At 38.8% G+C, this 23,677-nt stretch overlaps 1 protein-coding gene across 4 annotated transcripts in view; it reads right to left on the minus strand.

The window, feature by feature from the left end:
* Window positions 1–23,677, minus strand: part of Hnrnpc (heterogeneous nuclear ribonucleoprotein C (C1/C2)) — a 52,323-nt gene that overhangs the window by 20,092 nt on the left and 8,554 nt on the right. For 3 of the 4 annotated variants that reach the window (XM_005412106.2, XM_005412104.2, XM_013508584.1), the window contains 2 exons: window positions 3,599–3,876; window positions 352–466 (listed from right to left, as the gene is read on the minus strand). In XM_005412106.2, coding sequence (XP_005412163.1) covers window positions 352–466; window positions 3,599–3,839 — 356 coding nt within the window. In that variant the 5' untranslated portion in view covers window positions 3,840–3,876. The remainder of the gene's footprint in view (window positions 1–351; window positions 467–3,598; window positions 3,877–23,677) is intronic. The other variant, XM_005412105.2, reaches the window with a different exon arrangement.

Raw genomic sequence — 23,677 nt, forward strand, 5'->3', positions numbered from 1 at the left:
GTAAAACAGTTAGTACTAAGTAAGTTCACTAAATTCAACACACAACATAGCAAAAATAAAGTCTGAAAAATGTAACAGTAAATTAAACTTATACCCCAACTTCTAAAAAGCTAAACAACTTTTAAAGGATTTCAATTTATGATATAAAGACCAAACTACTCTTTATTAACAAAAATCTCAGGGATCTGATACTTTTTAAGTATACAGGAAAAAGGTACATCAATACAATTTAAAAACCATTACTTTTGCACAATACACATTACACATTAAACCCTCCCCACATCCAGAAAACAGATAGAGAAGATGCCCACTGATGGACACAATGCAGTTATAAATAATAAAGTTCCGGACCTGAGTAGAGGGGACGGAGAAGGGTGTTCTGGTACTGACCCGTACATCTCCGCTGCAGATCGTTTCACACCTGCTTTTCCTCTGTTCACTTTTGGCTCTGCAGCCAGATTAATATCTGAAAAACAAAAGCACAAACAAAAATAAAAATTTAAGTCTAGGGATTAAAAGTTTGAATTACAGTGACATAAATCAACAAAGATCTAACAATGTTATATTCCCAAGCCATACAAAATGTTTACAAAATCTCCACCAGGTTAGGATTTAGCTCTTCATTTCTTTGCACTGTGACTTAAGAGACTTCTTCCTCAGACATATTAAGTTTGTCTTTGGTATACTCAATCCTCAGCGATCATATCAAAATTCAACTCTCACCATTCTACTCTCGGTTCCTATTCCTATCAATGACTAACAATGATGGTCTCACTGCAAACGGCTTTATAGATTTACTTCAATGGGTGAGTAATCTCAGATGTAAAGTTACCCATTCCCTACTAACAAGGGTTCACGGTCTTTTCCTTCCTGTTCTAAAAAGCCCACTTAGGCCTGGCAAATCAGTACATGGGAGGCTGAGGTAGGAGAATTAACTGTGAATTTGAGACCAGCCTGGACTACAAAGTAAGCTCAAGGCCACCCTGAACTGCATAGTGAGACCCATTCTCAAAAAGACAAAAAAATAAAAATAAAATAAAAAGCCAACTTATCAAAACACCAAGGGCAGTAAGACAGCTCTGTAAAATTCAGTTCAAAAAAATCAACTGAGAAATGTGATTACATGGTCTGTTTGCTGATGAGCACTAGATGACTATCCTTTTAACTTTTTTATCTTTTTTGAGACAGGATCTCACTATGCAGTTCAGGCTGGCCTTGGGCTCACTTTGTAGCCCAGGCTAGTCTCAAATTTACAACGATCCTTTCTGCCTCAGCCTCCCAAGTGCTGGAATTACAGGCTTTGCCACCATGCCCAGCTAGAATATCCTCTTAATTTCTCTGTATTATTGAATGTCATGTAAACTTTATTACAATTTAGCTTTCAGAAGTTTTGACTTTGGACTCATGCAAACTTCTATATCTGTATGATGTAAAAACCCACCTATCACGCTGAGGTAACTATCAATAAACTATTTTATGGTGCCCTAAATTACTATACTGAGTCATTTCACTAACTTAGAAGGCTGAGGCAGAAGGATCACAAATGTGAGGAATGTTGGGGCAATTTAGGAAGGCCTTGTCTCAAATGAAAAGGGTTCAGAATATACTTAATAGAGTGAGTGCTCCTAGGTTCAAATCTCATTAACACATACATACACACACGCGCGCGCACGCACACACAACTATGTAAACCGGGCGTGGGAGCGCATGCGTATGAACCTAGCACTCGAGAGGCTGAGGCAGGAGAATCGCTGTGAGTTCGAGACCAGCCTGGGCTACAAACTGAACTCAAGGTCAGCCTGAACTGGCATAGCGAGACCCTGTCTCAAAGACAAAAAAAACAACAAAAAAAACCTATATAGATAATGGCAATGTGGTTTGCATTAATTTAAAAAAACATAAACTCTGCAAATCCAAGTATCATGGTATAAAGCCAATAATCCTAGCTACTCAAGAGGTTCAGGCAAAAAAAACACATCTGGTGGTACATGCCTGTAATCCCAGCACTTTGAAAACAGAGGCAGGACAATCTCTGGGAGTTGAAGACTGACCTAGACTACATACATAGGAAAACCCTGTGTCCAAAAAGAAAAAAAAAAAAATTCAAGCAAAAAAATCTAAATACCAGGCTACCTTATAGCACACATTCAAAACTTTCAAAAAAAAAAAAAAAGCCCAAAGACCTTATCTGCTATACATAAACAGATTTTTAAATTCTGTAAAAATATTGCTATGTATAACAATCACTTAAATGTTGATACATTAAAAATAGGATGAGGTAGGTTCATTACATTCCATTTTTGTAACAAAATTCCACCGACAGTTAAAAGTACATAATAAATCACTAACATGGTCATTTTCAGACCAGGGATACAGCTCAGTGGCACAGTGCCTGCCTGGCAAGCACAAGGTCCAGAGTCAGATTCCCAGTTGAAAAAAAAATTTTTTTTTCATACAGTGTGGGTTTTCCTGTACACTAAATACAGGAGAAAGGGGTAAGAAAAATGGGATATTTTCAATTACAACTGCTCTATACTTCTTATAACTGTCTCAACATGTTAAAACTTATACGAGAAGATTTTCCTCAAATGTCATTTTGACAACCTAGAATGACTATCTCAGATAAGGAAATATGAAGTAGTCTAAGGTACTACTAGCTTCAATGTTTCTCATTTTAACAGAGGAAATGTAAGAGTCAGCCTCTACACAGCTTGCCCCATCACACATGGACACGAAACACTTAAGGCAGAACTCAAGAGCCCATATGCAACTAAGCTACATTATCTCTCCCTGTCTACCTAAGGAGAGGGTACAGCCACACAGGCAAAATTTCCAAATTATAAAATATCATTATTGTTCTATTTTACCCAAGAATTGTCCAGCCTCTTTGTCACAGAAGGGCACAATAAAGAATACCCATCAAGGGCCAGGGACATAGCTCAGCACCACTGCACCTTGCTTGGCAAGCACAAGGCTGAGTTCGATTCCCAGCACAGAAAAAAAAACACCCATCAAGCAGGGAATGACATAATGTTTGTTTGTACTGGTTCAATACCCAGTACTGAGGCCCCCCCTAAAAAATATCTTCTACCTCATTATGCCCACAAGCCTAAAACTTCCCATGTTAAAATTATAATCACAACACCCCAGCATAAATATCTCAGATTATTGACTTTAGGAAGAGGGAGATAAGCCTGGCAGTATGATGCCTGCCTATACTCCACTGGGGAAGCTGAAGCAGTAATATCTCTACAAGTCTGAGACCAGCTTAAACTACATACTGAGACCCTGCCTCGAAGAAAAAAGAAAAGTAAGAGAAAAGGTGAGAAATAGAAAAACATGAACAATCTGAGCAAGGTAGTTGAAGATAACAATACGTAATAAACAACCACTGTTAATTCATACTATTTTGTCTTGAAACCCTATCACTTTAAATGTTCTTGCTTGGGTTTGTTTATGTTTGAGATGCTGGTATGCTGCTATTATTCTTTTTTTTCCCTGTCATTTACTACTCTCTTTAAAATAAAATTGAAAAAAAAAAAAAAAAAAAACAGCATTAATTATATCAATGAAAAAATTATTTCAACTTAGACCTTACCTAAAACCTGGCCAGCAATCATTCTGCCATCCTCTCCAGCTACAGCAGCCCGGGCATTCCTCTCATTAACATACTGGACGAAGGCAAAGCCCTTATGAACAGAGCAACCCACAATTTTGCCATACTTCGAGAAGATCGCCTCCACATCAGATTTCTTCACCACAAGTGTGTTGAGATTCCCAATGAACACACGGGAATTCATGGAGCGAGGATCTGTCTTGTTGGTAACATTGCTAGCCATGGTGTCTGAAGATAAGGTTGCTGACAGTGACAAAAACCTAGGAAAAAAAAAAAGCATTCAGGTGAACCGATGGAGATGCTACAAGAGAATATTAACATAACTTCTATACTCTCATTCTGAAAATTACTGCGACTACCTAGAGTCAACTTAAAAAAAGAATGTTACAGCATCAAGTAATTACTATTGAGAGATTAGTGCTCTTGATATATCCTTGAAGAATTTCAACTTCCTCTGCACTCAATTCTATTCCAAGAGCACTAAATTATCATTTCTCAGGGGACATTTCCACTCAAGACAATATGTAACATAATCCTATTGGACATTTTCAATTCCAAGGAGATTAATTCTTTTCTGTAATACAAATAAAGCAAATAAGACTCCCTTAAGGTCTTTATCAGTTTTGGCTATTTTTCACTTTTCCTGTTAAGAATTCCTTGTCCTCAATAATTCTATCACCTTTTGTACTGTTTCTATTAAAAATAAATCTTACTCATTGGCCACCAAATACACAACTTCAAATTTTACAACATTCTTGAGCAAGTTCAATGTGGATAACTTATATTTACTCTTCAAATACAATTGACTGTTCTCCCCAGGGTACTGGGGTTCAAGCCCAGGGCCGCACACATGCTAGGAAAGCATGGCACCACTGAGCTGAATTGCCAGTCTCTTTAAACTTCTTTAAAGAGAAGTTAACACGGAGGCCACAAATAATAATCAATTTATAATCTGGAAATGCCTATTTCCAGGTACTTCAATTAAACGTTATACATACATGAATATCAATACCACCTTTTTATAGACTGCAATGAATAAACCTACTTTTTCACAACCTACAATATTCCTTAATAATATTAGATGGTGATGATGATAAAACTCTCATGTAGAACAGGCAGATAAAAAACAGTAAAAGAAATACTTTGCCTTAGACTAAAACCAAAAATGATCTTTGTAAATATACTATGGAGGCTCAATCATGACATAATTACATGGAAATGCATGATCGTACCACTTCAATTTCCTTTTTCGTTTTTTTGAGACAAAGTGTTACACTGTAAATTCAGATTGGCCTTGAACTTACTATTAGCCTAGACAGGCCTTGAACTCATGGCAACCCTCCTGCCTCAGCCAGCCAAGTGCTGGGATTATAGGCATGTAGCTACCATACATCGAGCTCTGAATTCATTTTCACCTACACAATGTTTTATTCCTCCTCTAGCCCCTATGTTGAACAGGGTTTCAAAGACTGGCATCCTTAAAAGATTTACTTTGACTTTTCTTTAAAAGGTACTAGAGAATGTTCAGTCAAAAAAGATACTAGTGCCTAGTATACTGGTTAGCCTTCCAATCCATGAATTATGACAAACTAGTCTATATAGATGATGTAAACGTGTTAGGTGCACATTTCATAAAATACTGAATACTTGCAATCGCCAAGTAAAAACCAGCAAGAGAAGGAATGGGCCAGTGCTGACTAGTTTTAAACAGATCTGTAATATTCAGGTACATTCCACATGTACTTTTTGCAACAGATTTGACAACCCATTATACAAACTATGAACAAGCACTACCGTTAAAAATTACACGACCCATGTAAATGACACATGAATTATGACAAAATGCTTAAGCAGCCTATATATATGGTCAGGCATGATGGCATATGCTTACAAACCCACTAGAGAGGCCAAAATAGGATTGCCAGTTGAAGGTACGCCTGGGCTGTATAGAGAGTTTAAGGCCAGCCTAACTACAAATATCCAGGGGAAAAAAAAGTGAAGTGCTGGGCATGACCATGCACACCTTTTAATCCCAAGCACCCAGGACACTAAGGCAGGAGGTCTGCTAAATTGAGCCCAGCCTGAACTGCATAGTGAAAACCCGCCTCAACAGAGAAGAAAAAAAAAAACTGTCAGGGTGGCTGTGATGGCACAAATCTGTAATACCAATTTCTCCTTTTTGGGGTACCGGGAATCAAACTCTGGACCTTGCGCTTGCCAGGCAGGCGCTTATGCCATTGAGCTATATCCCCAGCACCTTTTTTGTCTTTTTTGAGACAGTGTCTCTCTATGCAGTTCAGCTGGCCTTGAGCTCACTTTCTAGACCAGGTTGGCCTCAAATTTCCAACAATCCACCTGCCTCAGCCTGAGTGCTGGGATTATAGGTGTATGCCACCACGCCCATCTTGTAATACCTATTTCTCTTCTACTAGTTTTAGACTAGTTTTTACTTCTCTCAATGTATGTCTCATATTGACGTTCAACAGGGCTGTTAACCCACATAAATTAGGTTTTACACAATCTCTTCTAGTAACCTTGATGAATAAACCACCTCCATGCCATGGATCTGTACTTTAGCTTTTTTTGAATTTCAGAAATAAAAATTTATGGAAGATCCTAAATTTTCTCCAAACCCTCAAAGAACAGTAGTGTATTCACATCCCTTTAAAGCACTCAGGAAAAGGCCAGATTTGGTGCCACTTGGACATAAACCCAGCATTCTGGGAGACTCAGAAGAATTAAAAATAGGAGCCCAGGCTAGGCAACTTGGGGGCGGGGGAGGGTGGGTTGTAGATACAAAGTTATACTTGAGATCTAGGTGCTCACAAGTACAGAATTTTAAATCCTAGAAATCAGTTACTTACCTAAAATTGTTTTCAGCAAATATAACCAGTAGGGAAAAGATACCAAAATGCTTTTATTCCTTGACTATTTTCCTAAAGATTATTGGGAGCACTCAAATTTCTGATCCTGGTATGCAGTCGTACTTGTTATTTTTTTCATTCTAGGAAAGGATCACTACGAAAGGATCACCAAGGTGGTCTTATTTGGTGAGTAAAAACTAGAATCTTTAAATTACTTTCTCTTTTTAAATCCAAGAATCACATCTATAGGTTTATATGTTGATAAGCTTTACCCTGAAGCAATTAAAGATTTTAATAGGAAAGAGATGAGCAAGAAATGCTTAAAATTCCTTGCTCTATCATCCTATTCATATCTTCACCTTCCCAATAACCCTCCCAAATTAGTAAAACCAATGTTTTCTTTTTTTTTTTGGTACCAGGAATCGAACTCGGGACCTTGCACTTGCCAGGGAAGCACTTGCGCCGCTGCGCTATATTCCTAGCCCCGTAAAACCAATGTTTAGCTCTCCTATCAGTTTTATTTCCAATTGTTATGCCTCCTTGCCATCAAGGGAACAAACCTTAGATTGTCAATTTGGCTAAAAATACGGGATATGTTTATACCAAGTCCTTCTCCCTAGAGTTCACATTAAGTCTCAAACTTCTAGAAGTATGGCAGTTTATACTTCCTGATGATTATAAAAGAACTTTCACGTGGGCCAGAAACAGCTTACTAAGGTCATCTGCCAAGAACTGGGCAAAATAAACTTTAAATCAGAGTCATACTTCCAATTCCTTTACTTTTTTATCATAAGTATTTCAGATTTTCAATGCCACAGACTGTTTCAGCACATGTAGGTAGGCAGGTGGTCTTCAAAATGAACAGAAAATAAGTTTGCTTTGACCAGGCATTTCCAAGTTATCTCATCACCTATTCACACAGATTTATCAAGAATGTACCTGTCTGCGGAAAAGTGATCAAAGATGGCCTATGTATGGTTTATCAGATGCCAAACCATACTAGAGAACATGGAAAGTAACCATGATTAAGAAACTGAGAACCATGCTTTAGAATTTCCTTTATTATCTTACTTTGGGGATTTTTTAATTTTTCAGACAGGGTTTCACTATGCAGTTTAGGTTGTGCCAAGTGGGCCTCAAACTTTTGGCAACCCTCTTGCCTCACCTTCCAAATGCTGACCCTTTAGCATCTCTTAAAACTTAACCTAGCCTGAACATTCAATTCCAATTAGATACAACACCATATGCCTAATGTCATATGTAAATATAATTTCCCAGCCAGGCGGGGGGCACACCTTTAACCCCAGTACTCAGGAGGATAAGGCAGGAGGCTCGCTGCCAGTTTGAGATTAGCCTACGCTGCCAAGTAAGCTCAAGGCCAGCCTGAACTGCATAGTGAGACCCTGTCTCAAAAAGACAAAAACAAGAACATATAATTTCCCTTCTTTCTTCATGAAGTGGCACTAGACGGCAGCAATGGGTTAACAATTTTAAAAAGGATAATCATCTTGACTCAAATTTGAAGTATTTTCTCAATACTTTTGGATACTATTAATGAAATTTCTCTGCCTATATACACTCATCCCCATGTATAAGCTGCTTTAGAACACTTCAACTCCTACACTGCTTAAGGTGCCTTGCTTCTGGTGCTCTTTCCCACACAACGTTCATATTACTCTCCTCTGGCCACCTTCTTTCTACTCTTGGTATGTATGGTCTACAGCTTTCATCACGTATCTCCTTCTGGTCTTCTGACAAGAGGCCAGTAACACTGGGCATAGTAGCACACGCCTGTAGTCCTAGCACTTGGGAGGCTGAGCCAGGAGGATCACTGCAAATTTGAGACCAGTTTGGACTACAAAGGGAGCTCAAGACCAGCCTGAACTGCATAGCAAGATTCTGCCTCAAAAAGACAAAAAAAAAAAAAAAAAAAAAGGCCAATAACTAATATATTTGAAAAACCAAAACCAACAGACACACAAAATAACCCAGGGTCTTTTAATCTGTTCCATATATAGGGGTCACTTATCAAAAATATAAACATCATCTCAGGGTAGATTTCTAGCAATGGAACTGCAAGATACTTGCTTTGAAGGCATTTAGAGGCCATGCAGAACGAAGTTGACTGTTTTTAGATAAATTATGCTAACTGCTGCGCCTATGAATCAGGGAGAGGGAGTGATTCAATAAATGGTGATACAAGGTAGCCATTTTAAAATGTTGCAACTGGGTGTGGTGGCACATGCCTCTAACCCCAGGACCTGGGAAGAAAAAGCAGGATCACTCAAGTTCAAGGCCAGCCTGGTCTACATATTAACTTCAAGGCCAATCTGGAATACAAAGTGAGACCCTGTCTACTCCTAGTATAGGACAGTAAGTGAGACAAGCATTGTGGTAGAAGGAAAGAAGCCTGTGATGACTTACCATGATGGACTTATTCATTAAACTGATTTACATGATTGCCTTATGCCTGTTTACATGTTAAAATGTGCAGTTTATTATGTGCTAATTATATCTAAATGAAGCTGCTAAGAAAAAATTACCAGGTCATGTTTCACTCAAATTAATGATGCCAGTTTATGAAGCCATGAAAGGTTAGGGTTAGGGTAAAGCAAACAAACCTTATTAGAAGCTGTAGCATGCAAGGTATGTTACGTTTTTGTGTGATGAAAAAAAAGCTTAATAATTTTTAGGAGTATTAGTATTTTGCTCAGCCACTCATTCCATCACTTGTGAGACGGCTTTATTTTTCATGGACCTTTTTTATGCTACTTTTTGCAATGAAAAATTACGTAAGTAGCTTATGTTCTATTTCCATTCAATATGAACCCCTTGTCTTTGTACCTAAATTAAAAATGTTAATGTCTGCATTTTAAAAAAATACATAAAAATAAAATAATAAAAACAAGAAACCAACCACAGAAAAAAGTAATGATTGTCAAATCCAAAATAATGGAATCACAAATGAGTAACAGAAAAAAGGTCACAAAACTTAAAACAAATGGATCATAAATATAAACTTAGAGAAATGAGTATAACTAAGACAGTTAAAGCTGAATCTTTAACCTGTTAGGCGGGATAAGATTACTTTAGTTGAGAAGACTGGGAAGTACGCTAAAAGCTTCTTGGGTGAAGCAGCTTGGCTTTAGTTGTCATACCATAGAGAAAAAGCAATTACCCTCACACTACTCTTCAACTGAATCTGTACATGGGAAAACAATTTCAAATTTTTGGGACACTGTCCAACACAGAATTCTTGAAGGGGGTGCCTTGCAGATTAAGGAAACACCATGTGAACCTTGATTGGATACTAAAATGGAGTAAGGACTTTTCTGTGACTAAAGAATTTTAATATAGAATGTGAGAGTATTAGTGAATTAATGTTAATTATTCTAATATTTATTGTAGATTAAGGAAACACCATGTGAACCTTGATTGGATACTAAAATGAAGTAAAGACTTTTTTGTGACTAAATTTTAATATAGAACGTGAGACAGTATTAGTGAATTAATGTTAATTATTCTAGTATTTTAGTTATGTAAGTTATCTCTATCCTTATACAGCAGCCATGATGAGGTTCCCTAACAGAAATATGCCCACAACTTTGAAATCCTTCAGGAGGAAAAACTATTCAGAGAACAAATAGCAATTTACACACCTGCTATCAAAACAATGACAGAAAGCTGAAAAAGGGATGGTGTGTCCTACATATCTGCAAGTTATCTGTTCCAATATTCTTAAAAATCCTACTATAAAGTCCGGTACAATGGCACTCGCCTATAACCCCAGCACTCAGAAGTTGAGGCAGGAGAATTGTTGGGAGTTCGAGGCCAGCCTGGGCTGCAGAGCAAGAACCTGTCTAAAATTATACCTATCATCTATCATATTTGGTAATTTAAGAATGGTCATCAATGGGGTAAAAGCAGAAAATGACCTTTTCAGAGTTAGGCAAACTAGTCCACAGTGCATGCTGCTCTAGGTTCACTTAAAAAAAATAATTTTGGTGGGAGGGAACTGAACCCATGATCTCCCACATGCTGAGAGCACCATATTCTCTAACACTAGAACTGTGACTCCTGAAAATTAAAAAGTAAATAATGGGCCAGTGTATAGTTCAGTGGCACAGCGCCTGCTTGGCAAGCACAAGGACCTGAGTTCAATTCTCAGTACAAAAAAAAAAAAGAACGGGAAGTAGGTTCATGTATTTGCATTAAGATATCCAGCCAGGCATGGTGGCAGATACCTAATACCACCTACTTGGGAGGCTACAGCACAAGAACTCCAAATCTAAGGAAAGCGTAGGCAACTTGAGACACTGTCTCAAAATTTCAAAATATTTTAAAAAGGACTACAAAAGCACAGCTCACTGTCAAGATCCTGGGTTCCATCCCCACAATTTCCTGTGGCAAAAAAGTATTCAAAAGTCACAGAATAAAAATGTTTTAGAGCCAGGCATGGTGATGTGGTGACGCATGCCTGCACGCCTGTAATCCCAGCACTTGGGAGGCTGAGGCAGGAGGATCCACAAGTTCGAAGTCAGCCTGGGCTATACAGTGAGACCCTGTCTCAAAAAAAACAAAACAAAGTAAAACTCAGATGGAGCCAGGTGTGATGGGGCATGCAGGAGAACTGCCGCAATTGTGAGGTCAGCAAGGGCTACACAGTAAGTTCAAGGCTAGCCTGTATTATAGTGATGTTGTTACAAAAAATAAAAGTACAGCCAGGTGTGGTGGTGCATGCCTGTAATCCCAGCACTTGGGAGGGTGAGGCAGGAGGATCGTTGCGAGTTTGAGACCAGCCTGGGCTACAAAAGCGCGCTGAAGGCCACCATGAACTGCATAGCAAGACCCTGTCTCAAAATGACAAAAAAACTAAAAAAATAGACTGTAAGTGGTAAAAATCCTGTATTGGTAAAATAAATCACATACACACACACACTTGTGGCTGTATGAAACAATGAATCAAGACATCAAAATGTTGATTATTACTTTCTTTGAGTGCTAATCCCTGCCAAGATATTTACCTGAGTAATATAATGCAGCAAGACAAAAATAACACTTTCCAAATGTCAATGCTGATTTGAACATAATAATGTAGCAGAAAATCCTCAAAAATCACTGGAAGTGGTGGTGGACACCTAAAATCCCAGCTGTCAGGAGGCAGAGATTTTGAGTTTAAAGCCAGCTAGACTACACAGTAATAAAACAAATCTCCTCTTCTCCTCACTACAAAACATTCCTCCTTTAATGATCTACCTGTTGAGCAACTTTCAGACTTACATCCCGCTGCTTGGGCTTAGGACTGTTTTTTGTACAGTTCTGTACATCCTGATCTTGTGTGTAGGAGCCTCAATGTCTTTATTTTGTATAGTCCAACTTTATACAATGCTGTAATTTTATGTTGTTATACATTACAGTACTGCATGAATGTTATGCAAATAAAAGCAAAGTCATTAAGCTGGAGTTTCCTTTGGGGTCATTTCTTTAAATAATGCAGGTTATACACAATTCCTCATTTAGCCACCAATTCATTTAACAACCTAGTCACAGGACAGTAACTGAGGCATTAAATATGGAATGTCTAATGATAAAGCCTCTGAATCGCGAAAGCCCAGAACCCACAGCCTTAAGAGATTCAATTCTAAAACTTAATTCAGGACTGGGGATTTAGCTCAGTGGCACAAGTGCCTGCCAGGCAAGCACAAGGTTCTGAGTTTGATTCCTGCCATGAAAAATAAAATAAAATAAAAATTTAATTCAGCTCTTCTGAATTTCTTTCCTTTGGGCTGGGGATTTAGCTCAGAGGCACAGCACCTGCCTGGCAAGTGCAAGGTCATGAGTTCAATTCCCGGTATCAGGGAAAAAAAATAAAAAATAAAAATAAATTTCTTTCCTTTAATGCCTACCCATTAGTAAATCCAATTCTGACACAACATTGTATTCAAATTACTTTCTATCTCAGCCCTCTTCTACAGCCTTCCTAATTATACAAATACTACTGCTCCTGCTTACTTAGGCACTGTCAACACAAGTAGAGTTCACTGTAAATAGAACTCCTTTATGCCCATTTATCATTACTAACCCTCTGAATTCTGACTATGTTTTTATACCAAGTACAGGGCTTTACCATTTCATGTATTACAGTACTTCATATTCTTGTATGTACTTCAGAATATTTCATATTTTGGTTTTTATTATAATTAATCCAACTTGCCAATTACCGATTCATGACTTTTCTCAAGTTTCAAACTTATAAAACATGGTGCCCAAGAACAGAGCAAGCAGGGCTGTTCCAACAACCTGCTTAGAACTACATCAATTACAACTACTGGCACCAATAAAAATGGGTAACACAAGCAAGTGATAGCTACTCAAAGTCAGTAAGGATAAAAAAAAAAAAAATCAGCATCACAATAAAGGAAATACACATTAAATCAAATACCATGCCTATTCTGAAAAAACAATTGTGGTTTTCTGGTTGTTCACTGTCACTGACTTCTGACAGTTTTTGCAGTCAGTCTCACTGGCCTTGAACTATGTACACCAAGATGGCTTTGGACTCAGGACTCTCCCACCTCAACCGTCAAGTGCTGGAATTACAGTTGTGAACCACTACCCCTGACTCTGTTTTCTGACATAGGTTCTCACTATGTGGTCAGGGTATGAGTCTCAAACTTGTGATCTCAACTGACCTCAACCTCATGGTGGATGAGCTCAGACTACCACCACACCCAACTAAACAAATTTTATAGTGGGCATGGTGGCAACGCCTGTAATACCAGCACTCAGGAGCTGAGGCAGGAGGATCACTGTGAGTTGGGAGACTAGCCTGGGCTACAAAGTGAATTTAAAGCCAACAGGACCAAAAATAAAAAAATAAAAAATAAAAAAATTCAAGTGAAGTAAACAACAGTATACATTAAAAGTATTAATAGTGTAAAATTAGAAAACAAGTACCTAGCCCTGAGTATTAAATGAATTTCAACTTATCACTTCAACTGAGTATTTTTAAATGACACCATATTGAGAGGTTTTAAAGATGTTAAGTTGCAATATACAACTTCACTGCAGATATACATAGGGTATTCAAATTCTCAATATGGAGTGAACTGTGAAGTTTCTGAGTATTTCCTCAAACAAATGCATATCAGTACATCAAAATGTTGACTGGATAGTGTACTACCTAATCCAAGGTCACATTTATTCAAAGTCCCAATTGATACGTTTCTTTCTGTATTGCCAACCTTCGTAATTGTTTACATCAAGCCTAAAATAGTGAATCAAAACCCAGCATTTAGTCCATCATATGCTTACCAAGAACAATCTTTGTCTTACACAGTGAAACTTCTATCTAGTAAACATTCATTTACTCTGGGAACTTTTTAAGTCACGTGAAAACCAGAGATTCCTGATGTACAAGTATCAAAAAGTAATTATAATATGTAAAAGGATTCATAATGAAGTCAAATCTTGACTGGAACCAAAACATCAAGGCCACATGCAATACACAACATACATAAAGTCCTAATATAAGTAAACATCTAATTAACCTAATGTAAATGAAAACCTGTCAGTGATGGAGTGCCACTTACTTATCACAGTGCCTACACTGCAGTTAAACCTCAATGCTGAGGTTTGAGTTTAGAAAAAGTAACACTTTTGGTCTTCAACGAAAAATACAGTAACACACATGCCATAGGTTCACCACCACTGACCTATGTAAGGACAATAAAATGATTAGTGTGAATTCCCCTAATCAGGAAAGAGTATCTTTCATGAGGCAGGTACTTTTAAGAACAAAAGGCGCTTGTCTTAAACCAAAAATCTGTTTAAAGGTTCACTCAAAAATAAAAAAAGCAAGTATGCAATCTAAATGGAATGCAAAAAAAAAAAAAATCTAAATGGAATGCATAGAATTTACTTCACTGTTTTTTTTTTTTTAAATGTTGGACAAAGTAGTTATATAAATTAAAAAAACAAACAAACGGGGCTGGGGATTTAGCTCAGTGGCAAAAGCGCCTGCCTGGCAAGCGCAAGGTCGTGAGTTCGGTTCCTGGTACCGGAGAAAAACAAAACAAAACAAAAAAAAAACGAACTTAAAATTCCAGATCCACTGCACTACTATGAGATTGAAACAAGGGAGTACTGGAGTTACATGCCCAGCCTTTATAGTTTAAGATGGGATCTCACGATTCTGGGGAAACGGTGGAGTGATAACTGATATAAATCAACCTCTCCAAGATTTGGAATGCAAGACACTGGAAAGTAACTTGGGGTCTCATTCAATTGGCAAACTGGCTTTGAAGCTAAGGTTCTCCTGTTTCAGCTTCCTAACCTGGATTACATAATACCCAAACAAATTTACTATTGCGAGTTATACTAAAAATTACTCATGGTCTTAGCTAAATTTTTATACTGTCTGAGATGGAAACTCCAATATCCCTGAGGAAACCAATACCAGAAGAATTTACTTTCATCAGGCATGGTGGCTCATGCCTGTAATCCCAGCACTTGGGAGGCTGAGGCAGAGGGACTGCTAAGGCCAGCCTGGGCCACATAGTGATTTCAATGCCAGCCAGAAATATATAGGGAGAGCATGCCTCAAAAAAGAAAAGAAAAAGCCTGGTGTGGTAACACATGACTGTAACCCTAGCACTCCAAGAGTTCAAGGTCAGCCTACAATACACAGCCAGACCCCTCTCAAAAAAAGAAACTATTTCTTTAAAAAGGGTGAAGCATCCCATGTGATTACATGGGCAGGAGGCTGACTCATGCTAAAATTGAGGCCAGAACAGATCTTGATTTTTTTTTTTTTGGTCTTTTTGAGACAGGGTGTCTCTATGCAGTTCAGGCTGGCCTTGAGCTCACTTTGTAGCCCAGGCTGGTCTGGAACTTGCAACGATCCTCCTGCCTCAGCCTCCGAAGTGCTGGGATTACAGATGTGCATCATCACACCCGGCTGACTCTTGATTTCTGATGGGAGAATTGAACTTTTTTTTTTTTTTAAATGGTGGTATTACTGGGGTTGAACCCAGGGCTATGCCTAGCTACACATGCACTCTAGAGATACAATGTATCCCCAGCCTGAATTGAACCACTTAATCTTGTATTACTTACAAATGTAATACATACATATTATTTATTTTTCTGTTTGAGACAGAGTCTCACTACACTGCACACTGGCCTTGAACTTGAAACATTCCTCCTGCTTCAGCCTGGGATAAAGAGTGCTGGGGTTAAGGGTATGTACTACCACACCACTATTTTTTGAGACAATGTCTTGACTTTTAAATTGTACTGACTGGCTGGATGGGTTAGACTTTGCCATCTTCTTGAGTCATTCAAAATTACAGGAATTACAGACAGGTACCACAATGCTCAGCTTACAACCTTTGTACTTAATACTTATCATGAACAATTAAAGAGTTAGAGCCAGGAGTGGAGTCCACCAAACTTCTTCATTCCCCAACAAAGAACAACAAAGAAGTCAAAAAACAGTACAGACCAGGTGCACATTTGTAATCCCAGCACTTGGGAGAGAGAAGCAGGAGGATTGCCAGGAGTTCAAGGCCAGCCTGAACTACACAGTGAGATCCTGCTTTAAAAAAGTTGGTCACATTTTATCAATATATAATATGATCTACACAAGAATTGATAACAAAATGTATTTGAGGAGCTGGGCATGGTGGCACACATCTGTAATCCCAGTACTCCCCAGTACTCGGGAGGCTGAGGCAGGAGGATTGTTGCTAGTTCAAGGCCAGCCTGAACTGCATGGCAAGACCCTGTCTCAAAAAAACCAAAAAACAAAAAGATGATCATGATGATACTATGGTGGAGTATGTTATATCATGAACAGCCAGGGCAAACACCACTTATTCCTAAGACTTATTTCCTTACTGTAGAAAACTTCAGTTATTAAATAACTGTAAGCTGAACATGATTTCTAATACAGCAGTATAATTTGGCCATAATGTAATTTTATGAAAACGCTTAAGATTTTTCACATTGTAGACTATGTAAGACTTTTGGTACTGTAACACCTCTCAGTAGGATGTGGAGAAGCACCCAGCCACTGAACCTAGTAATTCTGCATTAACACATATGAAGTCACCACACATCATAACACAGAGACTATCAATAAATTAAGATGAGGTATTCTTGCCAAATGAGTCTGTAGCAAACCAACAGAAACTGTCAGAGACTTCTGTATTTACAGATATAAGACTAGCCCTAAAAGAAGGAAAGAAAAGGAAAAAAGACAAAAGAAAAAAATGGAAACAAAGCTTCTGTATGTAAATAATGAGGGAGAGGATGAACGAAGGTAGGTGAATAGCGGAAAAAGTGCATCAAACCATGTACAGGTACAAGTTCCCTATAATGAATATGATCATTATGTATACCTAAAATATACCAATAAACTAAAAAAAAAAAAAAAAAAACTTTAACCCAGCATAACAAAATAATACAGAAGCTCTGAAATTTTTGTGAGATTAGATCTCACTAGGTAGCTCAGGCTACTCACAATTCAAAATTCACCTCCCTCAGCCTACACAGTGTTGAGATTATAGGCATGCTCCACCATCCCCAGTTAGCCCTGAATAATTTTTAGTTAAGAAACCTAAATTCAAGGTACTATACTACACTGTCCATCATTCAGACCAAAGTAACTTAAGTAATACAAGGGACTGTATCTAAGTTTATTTGCAAAATGCACCTAAAAACATAGTGTCCTCAATTTGGTTCTATCACCAGTAAGGGTAACTTAACTATAAAGAATCTGTCTCCAAAAAATTTTACATTAAGAAAAATTTTTTAGCTAAATGCAATGCCTCTAATTACACTTACTCAGAAGACTTAGGTGACAAATTCAATTCAACATAGCTCACCCCCCTCCCCAAAAAAGTATAGGGCCAGGGATATAACTCAGTGGCACAAGCACCTGCCTGGCAAGCACAAGGTCCTGAGTTCAATTTCCGGCACACACACAAAAAAATTTATCGGCACCAAAAAAAAAAAACCTAGTAACAACCTTCTCAAATTTCACAAAGAATTGTGTGCTAGCAAAACTAAATGGAGAGCCAGGCGTGGTGGTGCACGCTTGTAATCCAAGCACTTGGGAGGCTGAGGCAGGAGGATCGTTGTGAGTTTGAGACCAGCCTGGGCTACAAAGCGAGCTCAAGGCTGGCCTAAACTACATAGTGAGACCCTGTCTCAAAAAGAAAAACAAAAACAAAAACTAAATTGAGGAATCCCTTACTCAGTCCTCAAAGTAATGATTCAGGCATTTAAAGAGTATTAGAGTGGTTATTTTAATAGCTGGGGATGGTGGTACACACCTCAGTTCAAGGAGGCTGAGGGAAGCTGAGGCAGGAAGACAGATGGCAGTATCAAGGCCAGCACAGGCTACACAGCAAGTTCACGGCCAGCCTAGACTACTACACAGCAAGATCCTATCTCAAAAAAAGAAAATAAAAATAGTAGGATTATACTTTGATACATGACTGCTTTAAAACTTCTCAAACACATGCTCAACACATTCTGACAAGAAAATTTAATACCAATACTCAGGGAAGCTAGAACCTTTAGGTACTGCATGCCTCATGACTCACTACCCCTTCCAGCCTAAACAATTTCTTTGGTTTTTCAGTACTCATCATGCCTCCAGGAACCAATTAGATTTTTAAACCTGGCCAAGTGCCAAGAATGGCAGCACATTATCTGTATTCCCAGCTACTTGGGAAATTGAGGGAAGAGGATCAACAGTCCAAGCCCAAACTGGCAACAATGAGACCCAGTCTTAAAAAGAAAAAAGGAAAGCTGGACACACACATGGAGATTCATTATGCTATTCTCATTTATGTATGAAAGTTCCCTGTTAAAAGATTCAACACGAAATGTGTTGTGTGTGTATGCCCATGTGTCTGCAAAAGCAGACTCAATTTGATAGCTATGTTTCACCCCCCAAAAAATCTCTACCTCAAAGAACAATTTTAAAACTCAAATACCAGAGACAATGAGTAAGACAAACCAAACCTTAAAATAAAGCAAGAGACCAAATATGACTGATAAAACTAGAAAGTAAGTTTTAGCCAGGCATGGTAGCACAAGGCTGTGTGTAACACCAACATCAGAAGCCTAAAGCAGGATTTTTAGGACAGTCTAGGCTACATACCAAATTCAAGGTCAGCCTGAACTACTCAGCAAGAAAACACTTAAAAAAAAAAAAAAAAAAAAACCTAGATATAAAGTATCAATGTCCAGTAACACTGTAAGTAAATTTAACCCCAAGTAAATCTCTTGGCAAATAGTTTTAAAAATCTGTGTAATCCCTTGAACAATTATACTACCAAGCCTTAATTCTAAAAGATACTTACAAATTTAGTTTTAAGATTGTCTCAAACTTTATGACAGAAAAAAAATGAACAACAAACTACATTATTAATAGTGTACGCATGTGCAATTTTTGCAGTGCTGACACTTTGACCCAAGGCCTCCCACATGCTAGGCAAGCATTTTACCACTGAGCCACATCTCCATCCAAGCTATTACTATTTTTAGATCTGTATCTACATTCAATGTTCAGATTAAAAAAATGTATCTTGCTATGTTAAATATACATGTTATACGACATGCTTTTTGAAAAGTGGATACATGTATGCAGAAATTTTAAAAAGCCTGGAAAAGCACAGCAACTTTTAAATACAATGTCAATTTTTGGGCTCAGGGTCGGGGATACAGCTCAGCGGCATAAGCACCTGCCTAGCAAGCACAAGGTCCTGAGTTTGATTCCCAGTCCCTTAAAAAAAAAAATTGGGGGGCTCATTGTAAATGTTCCGTAAGTATGTACATTTGGAGCAGAGGTACAATGAAGTGGGAGCATCTTTTATTAAAAATACACGTGAATCTGGGTGTGGTGGCACACACCTGTCATCCCATCACTCAGGAAGGCAGCCTGGGCAACTCAGCAATATTCTATCTCAAACGAACATCAAAAGGCTATTTGTGGCTTTCCTTACTTATTAATCCAGCATGCTACTTCAGGTGTACCCTCATCTTCGTTTTTCTTTCACACAGCCCAAGCTCACTCTCCAAAGTCAATTTCTCCCTCGCTCTTCCTCTTTTACTTTTTCAAATAAACCTTTCCATCACTTTAAAATAAAAATCAACAAAAACGTGGAATTGTAGCTCAGTGGTAGATCACTTGTATGTTCAACTCTCAGAACAAAAAAAAAAAAAAAAAGGAAAAAAAGAAAAAAATCCACCAGCAATTGAAAATCATCTGACTAGTCTTCCTTTCTGAGAAACCATTTTCCTATCTTTATTTTAGCCACAAGGGTTTGTTAATACCAAAAACACTTAGGTAAAGCTCCTATACTTAAAAGGAGTAACACAAAGGAATGACAGTGCATGATGAATGCTTTCACCACCTCCAGAAGGCGTAATTTTAGAGGTCTGCTGCAAGTTTAAGTCCAATCTGGGCTACATCGTGGAAGTCCAGCCCAGACTACATAGTGAGACCCTGTCTCCAAAAAACCACAACGATACACCCACATAATTTTACTAAAATATCCTGGGGAAAACTTACATTTCAAATGTACTCAACTAGCCAGATATGGTGGTGGCCTGGGCTACAACGTGAGCACAAGGCCAGCTGGAACTGCACAACGAGACCCTGCCTCAATCAATAAATTCTGTAACAGATGAGTTGGTTTTAAGTATAAAAAAGTATTTAAACTGGGTGTGGTGGCACACGCCTGTAATCCCAGAACTCATGGGAGGATGAGGCAGGAGGATCTTTGCAAGTTCGAGACTAGCCTGGGCTACAAATTGAGCTCAAGGCCAGCCTGAACTGCATAGCAAGACCTTGTCTCAAAAAAAGAAAGAAAAGACCATGGTAGTAGGTTTCACATAAAAATCTAAAAGAACTGGGGAGTCTAACCTTTCGAAGAAATAATAAATTTCAATCTTCTGAGGTCTGCACCTATCTCAGTTTAAGACAGAAGGCTCATGTGACTAAAGCACAGTATACTGACAGAAAACAGCAGACACATCTTGCAAAACAGTACAATTTTGATTTAAGGGCTGAAACAAGCACCCATTTGGTGAAATTCAAGCATGAGCCCTTTTTCAAGCAATGTATTCTTCAAACATTACATTTTATTTGTTTTTGAGATGGTAGTTCAGGCTGATCTTCCTTGAACTCAGTGAATATTCCGGTCTGGCCTCAAACTCCTGGCAATCCTACCTTAGCCTTCCAAGAGTGCTAAAATTACAGGCATGCCCTACTATGCCCAGCCAAACATTACACTGTGATGGGGTGGATTAGAGTGTACATTAGTTGGTAGGATAAAAAAAATGCAAACCTAGTCCAGCTTGCTGGCCGTTAGCTATAATCTCAGAGCTCTGGGAGGATCAGGCCAGAAAATTCCAAGTTTCAGCCCAGCCTGGGCAACTAAGAGATGTCTCAAAATACAAAAAATGTGAAGGACCTGCTTTCAACCCCCAGTATCACACAAATTATTACTTTCTGTAATGATGCAAGATTTCTCAAAATTTTTGTTCTTTTTTGAGACAGGGCCTCACTCTGCAGTTTCACGCTGGCCTTGAACTAACTCTGTAGCCCAGGATGTCCTTAAACTTACAGCAATCCTCCTGCTTCAACCTCCCAAGTGCTGGGACTACACATGTGCACCACCACACCAGGCTGTGTCAAGTTCTAAGGGATGATAATTTTCTAAAAGACTGAAGGTGAGGTATGAGAAAGAGTCCAGGACATATACACCAAGTCTTTGGCCTGAGTGATATGAAAATTGGAGTTTCATTATGAAAAGGGAGCCAGGCACGGTGGTACACGCCTATAATGCCAGGACTACGGTGGCAGGGGAAGGAGGACGAAGCCAGCCTGAGCTACACAGTGAGTTCAAGGCCAGCCTGAACCACAGTACATAAAAAAACCTATCTCAAAAAAGTAAATAAATAGATTCATCAAAAAGGGCTTAAAAAAAATAAAAAAAAGAAGGGCTGCTGGGCATGGTGGCACAGGCCTGTAATCCCAGCACTCGGGAGGCTGAGGCAGGAGGATTGTTAGAGTTCAAGGCCAGCCTGGGCTACAAAGTGAGCTCAAGCCCAACCTGCACTGCAGCGTGAGACCCTGTCTCAAAAAGACCAACAACAAAAATTAAACCCATTAAGTATGGGCAAAAAAGAGGACCCTCACTCCAACAGAAGTAGAAACACAAGAACCTAAAGGTGAAGCAAAAAGGTTCATGGAAGATAGTGGTATGTATGACTAAATGACAAACATAGGTTTAACAGGTGAGGTTCATGGAAGATAGTGGTATGTATGACTAAATGACAAACATAGGTTTAACAGGTGAGGATTGAAAGAAGTACAAGATTTAGCAACATACACCTCTACCTCTTACTCCTCACATTTTTGGGAGCTTTTCTTTTTTTTTTTTTCTTTTTGAGACAGGGTCTCACTATGCACTTCAGGCTGGCCGGCCTTGGGCTCACTTTTTAGTCCAAGCTGGCCTTGAACTTGCAATGGATCCCCCTGCCTCAGCCTCTCGAGTGCTGGGATTACAGGCGTGTGCCACCACGCCCGGCTACACAAATTAGGCTATTTTGTAGTATTATGTCTTGTCCAAGGTTAAGTTTTTTTCCCCCATTATCTGTGCTTTCACATGAAATATTCCTGATCTCAGTTTGATCACTAGTTCCTTTACTGCAGGCACTCCCATCTTCCATATTCTAAGACATTTTCACATTGCTCTAACATTTTTTTTTTCCTTTGTCTTTTTGAGACAAGGTCTCACTACGCAGTTCAGGCTGGTCTTGCACTCACTTTGTAGCCCAAGCTCCCCTAGAATTTGCAACAGCCTCCCAAAGTGCTATGATCACAGGGGTGCGCCACCATGCCCAGCTAACATTAAAAGTTTCTAAAAATAAAACCCTGGTATCATTTCCCTGTTTGGAATCCTCAAACTAGGTGTGGTGGCACACGCCTGTAATTCTAGCACTCAGGAAGCTGAGGCAGGAGGATAATATTAAGTCAAGAGGCCAGCCTGGGCTACAGCGAGTTCAAGGGCAGCCTCTACAGCAATATCCTGCATCTCAAGGAAAAAAAAAGAATCTTCAATTACTCACTACCGGAAAAAAAAGAAAAATCCTTGACATGGTACTGAAATTTTTATGATCTGATTTTTTTTTTTTTTTTGGTTTTTCTCCAGTACCGGGAACCAAACTCACGACCTTGCGCTTGCCAGGCAGGCGCTTTTTGCCGCTGAGCTAAATCCCCAGCCCCTTTATGATCTGATTTTAACCTAAGATTCAATTCAGTTCACATCCCCTTAAAAATCATTCCCTGACCTCTTAAATCAAATACCCATTTCTACATGTTTCTGTAGTATTCCTGCTTATTGCTAATCATGGTGCCATTATCCCACCCATCTGTCTCCCTCAGTAGGCATTAAGTCTCTTAGAACTAATACTTTTCTATTCCCCAAAGCAGAAAAACATGACATAAAATGATTGATTTCTAGAAATAAAGAATAAATAACACTAAATCTAAAGTAAACAGCCGGAGACAGATGTGGTGGCACACACTTTTAATCCCAGCACTCATGACACTGAGCCAGGAGGATAAGAATTCAAGGACAGCTGGGGCTGGGGATTTAGCTCAGCGGCAAAAGCGCCTGCCTGGCAAGCACAAGGTCGTGAGTTCGGTTCCTGGTACCGGAGAAAAACCAAAACCAAAAAAAAAAAAAAAGAATTCAAGGACAGCTGGGGCTGCAAAGTGAGTTCAATGCCAGCCGGAACTGCAGAGTAAAACCCTGTCTCAAAAAGGCGCACGCGCGCGTGCACACACACACACACACACATTCCACTGCAGAGCCAGGTATGGAGGCACATGCCTATAATCCAGCACTCAGGAGGATAAGACAAGAGCAGGACTATTTTCAAAAAAAAAAAAAGAGAACATTTCACTGTAGTAACTAAAATACTAAAGGTTAAAAAAATTCTTAACTCTAGCTAGTCATGTTTTCACCAATCTCTGCATTATTTATTCTTTTCAATCCTCATAAAAATACAGGAAGCACAAAGGTCAGTTTATAAGAAGTGAAAAGGCTCTTACTACCACCACAGCAAACACACTAGACAGTCCAATAGGTAACTGGACTTCAAATCAGAA

Source organism: Chinchilla lanigera, unplaced genomic scaffold, assembly GCF_000276665.1.
Source record: "Chinchilla lanigera isolate Chin_1 unplaced genomic scaffold, ChiLan1.0 scaffold00149, whole genome shotgun sequence".
Taxonomy (NCBI): Eukaryota; Metazoa; Chordata; class Mammalia; order Rodentia; family Chinchillidae; genus Chinchilla; species Chinchilla lanigera.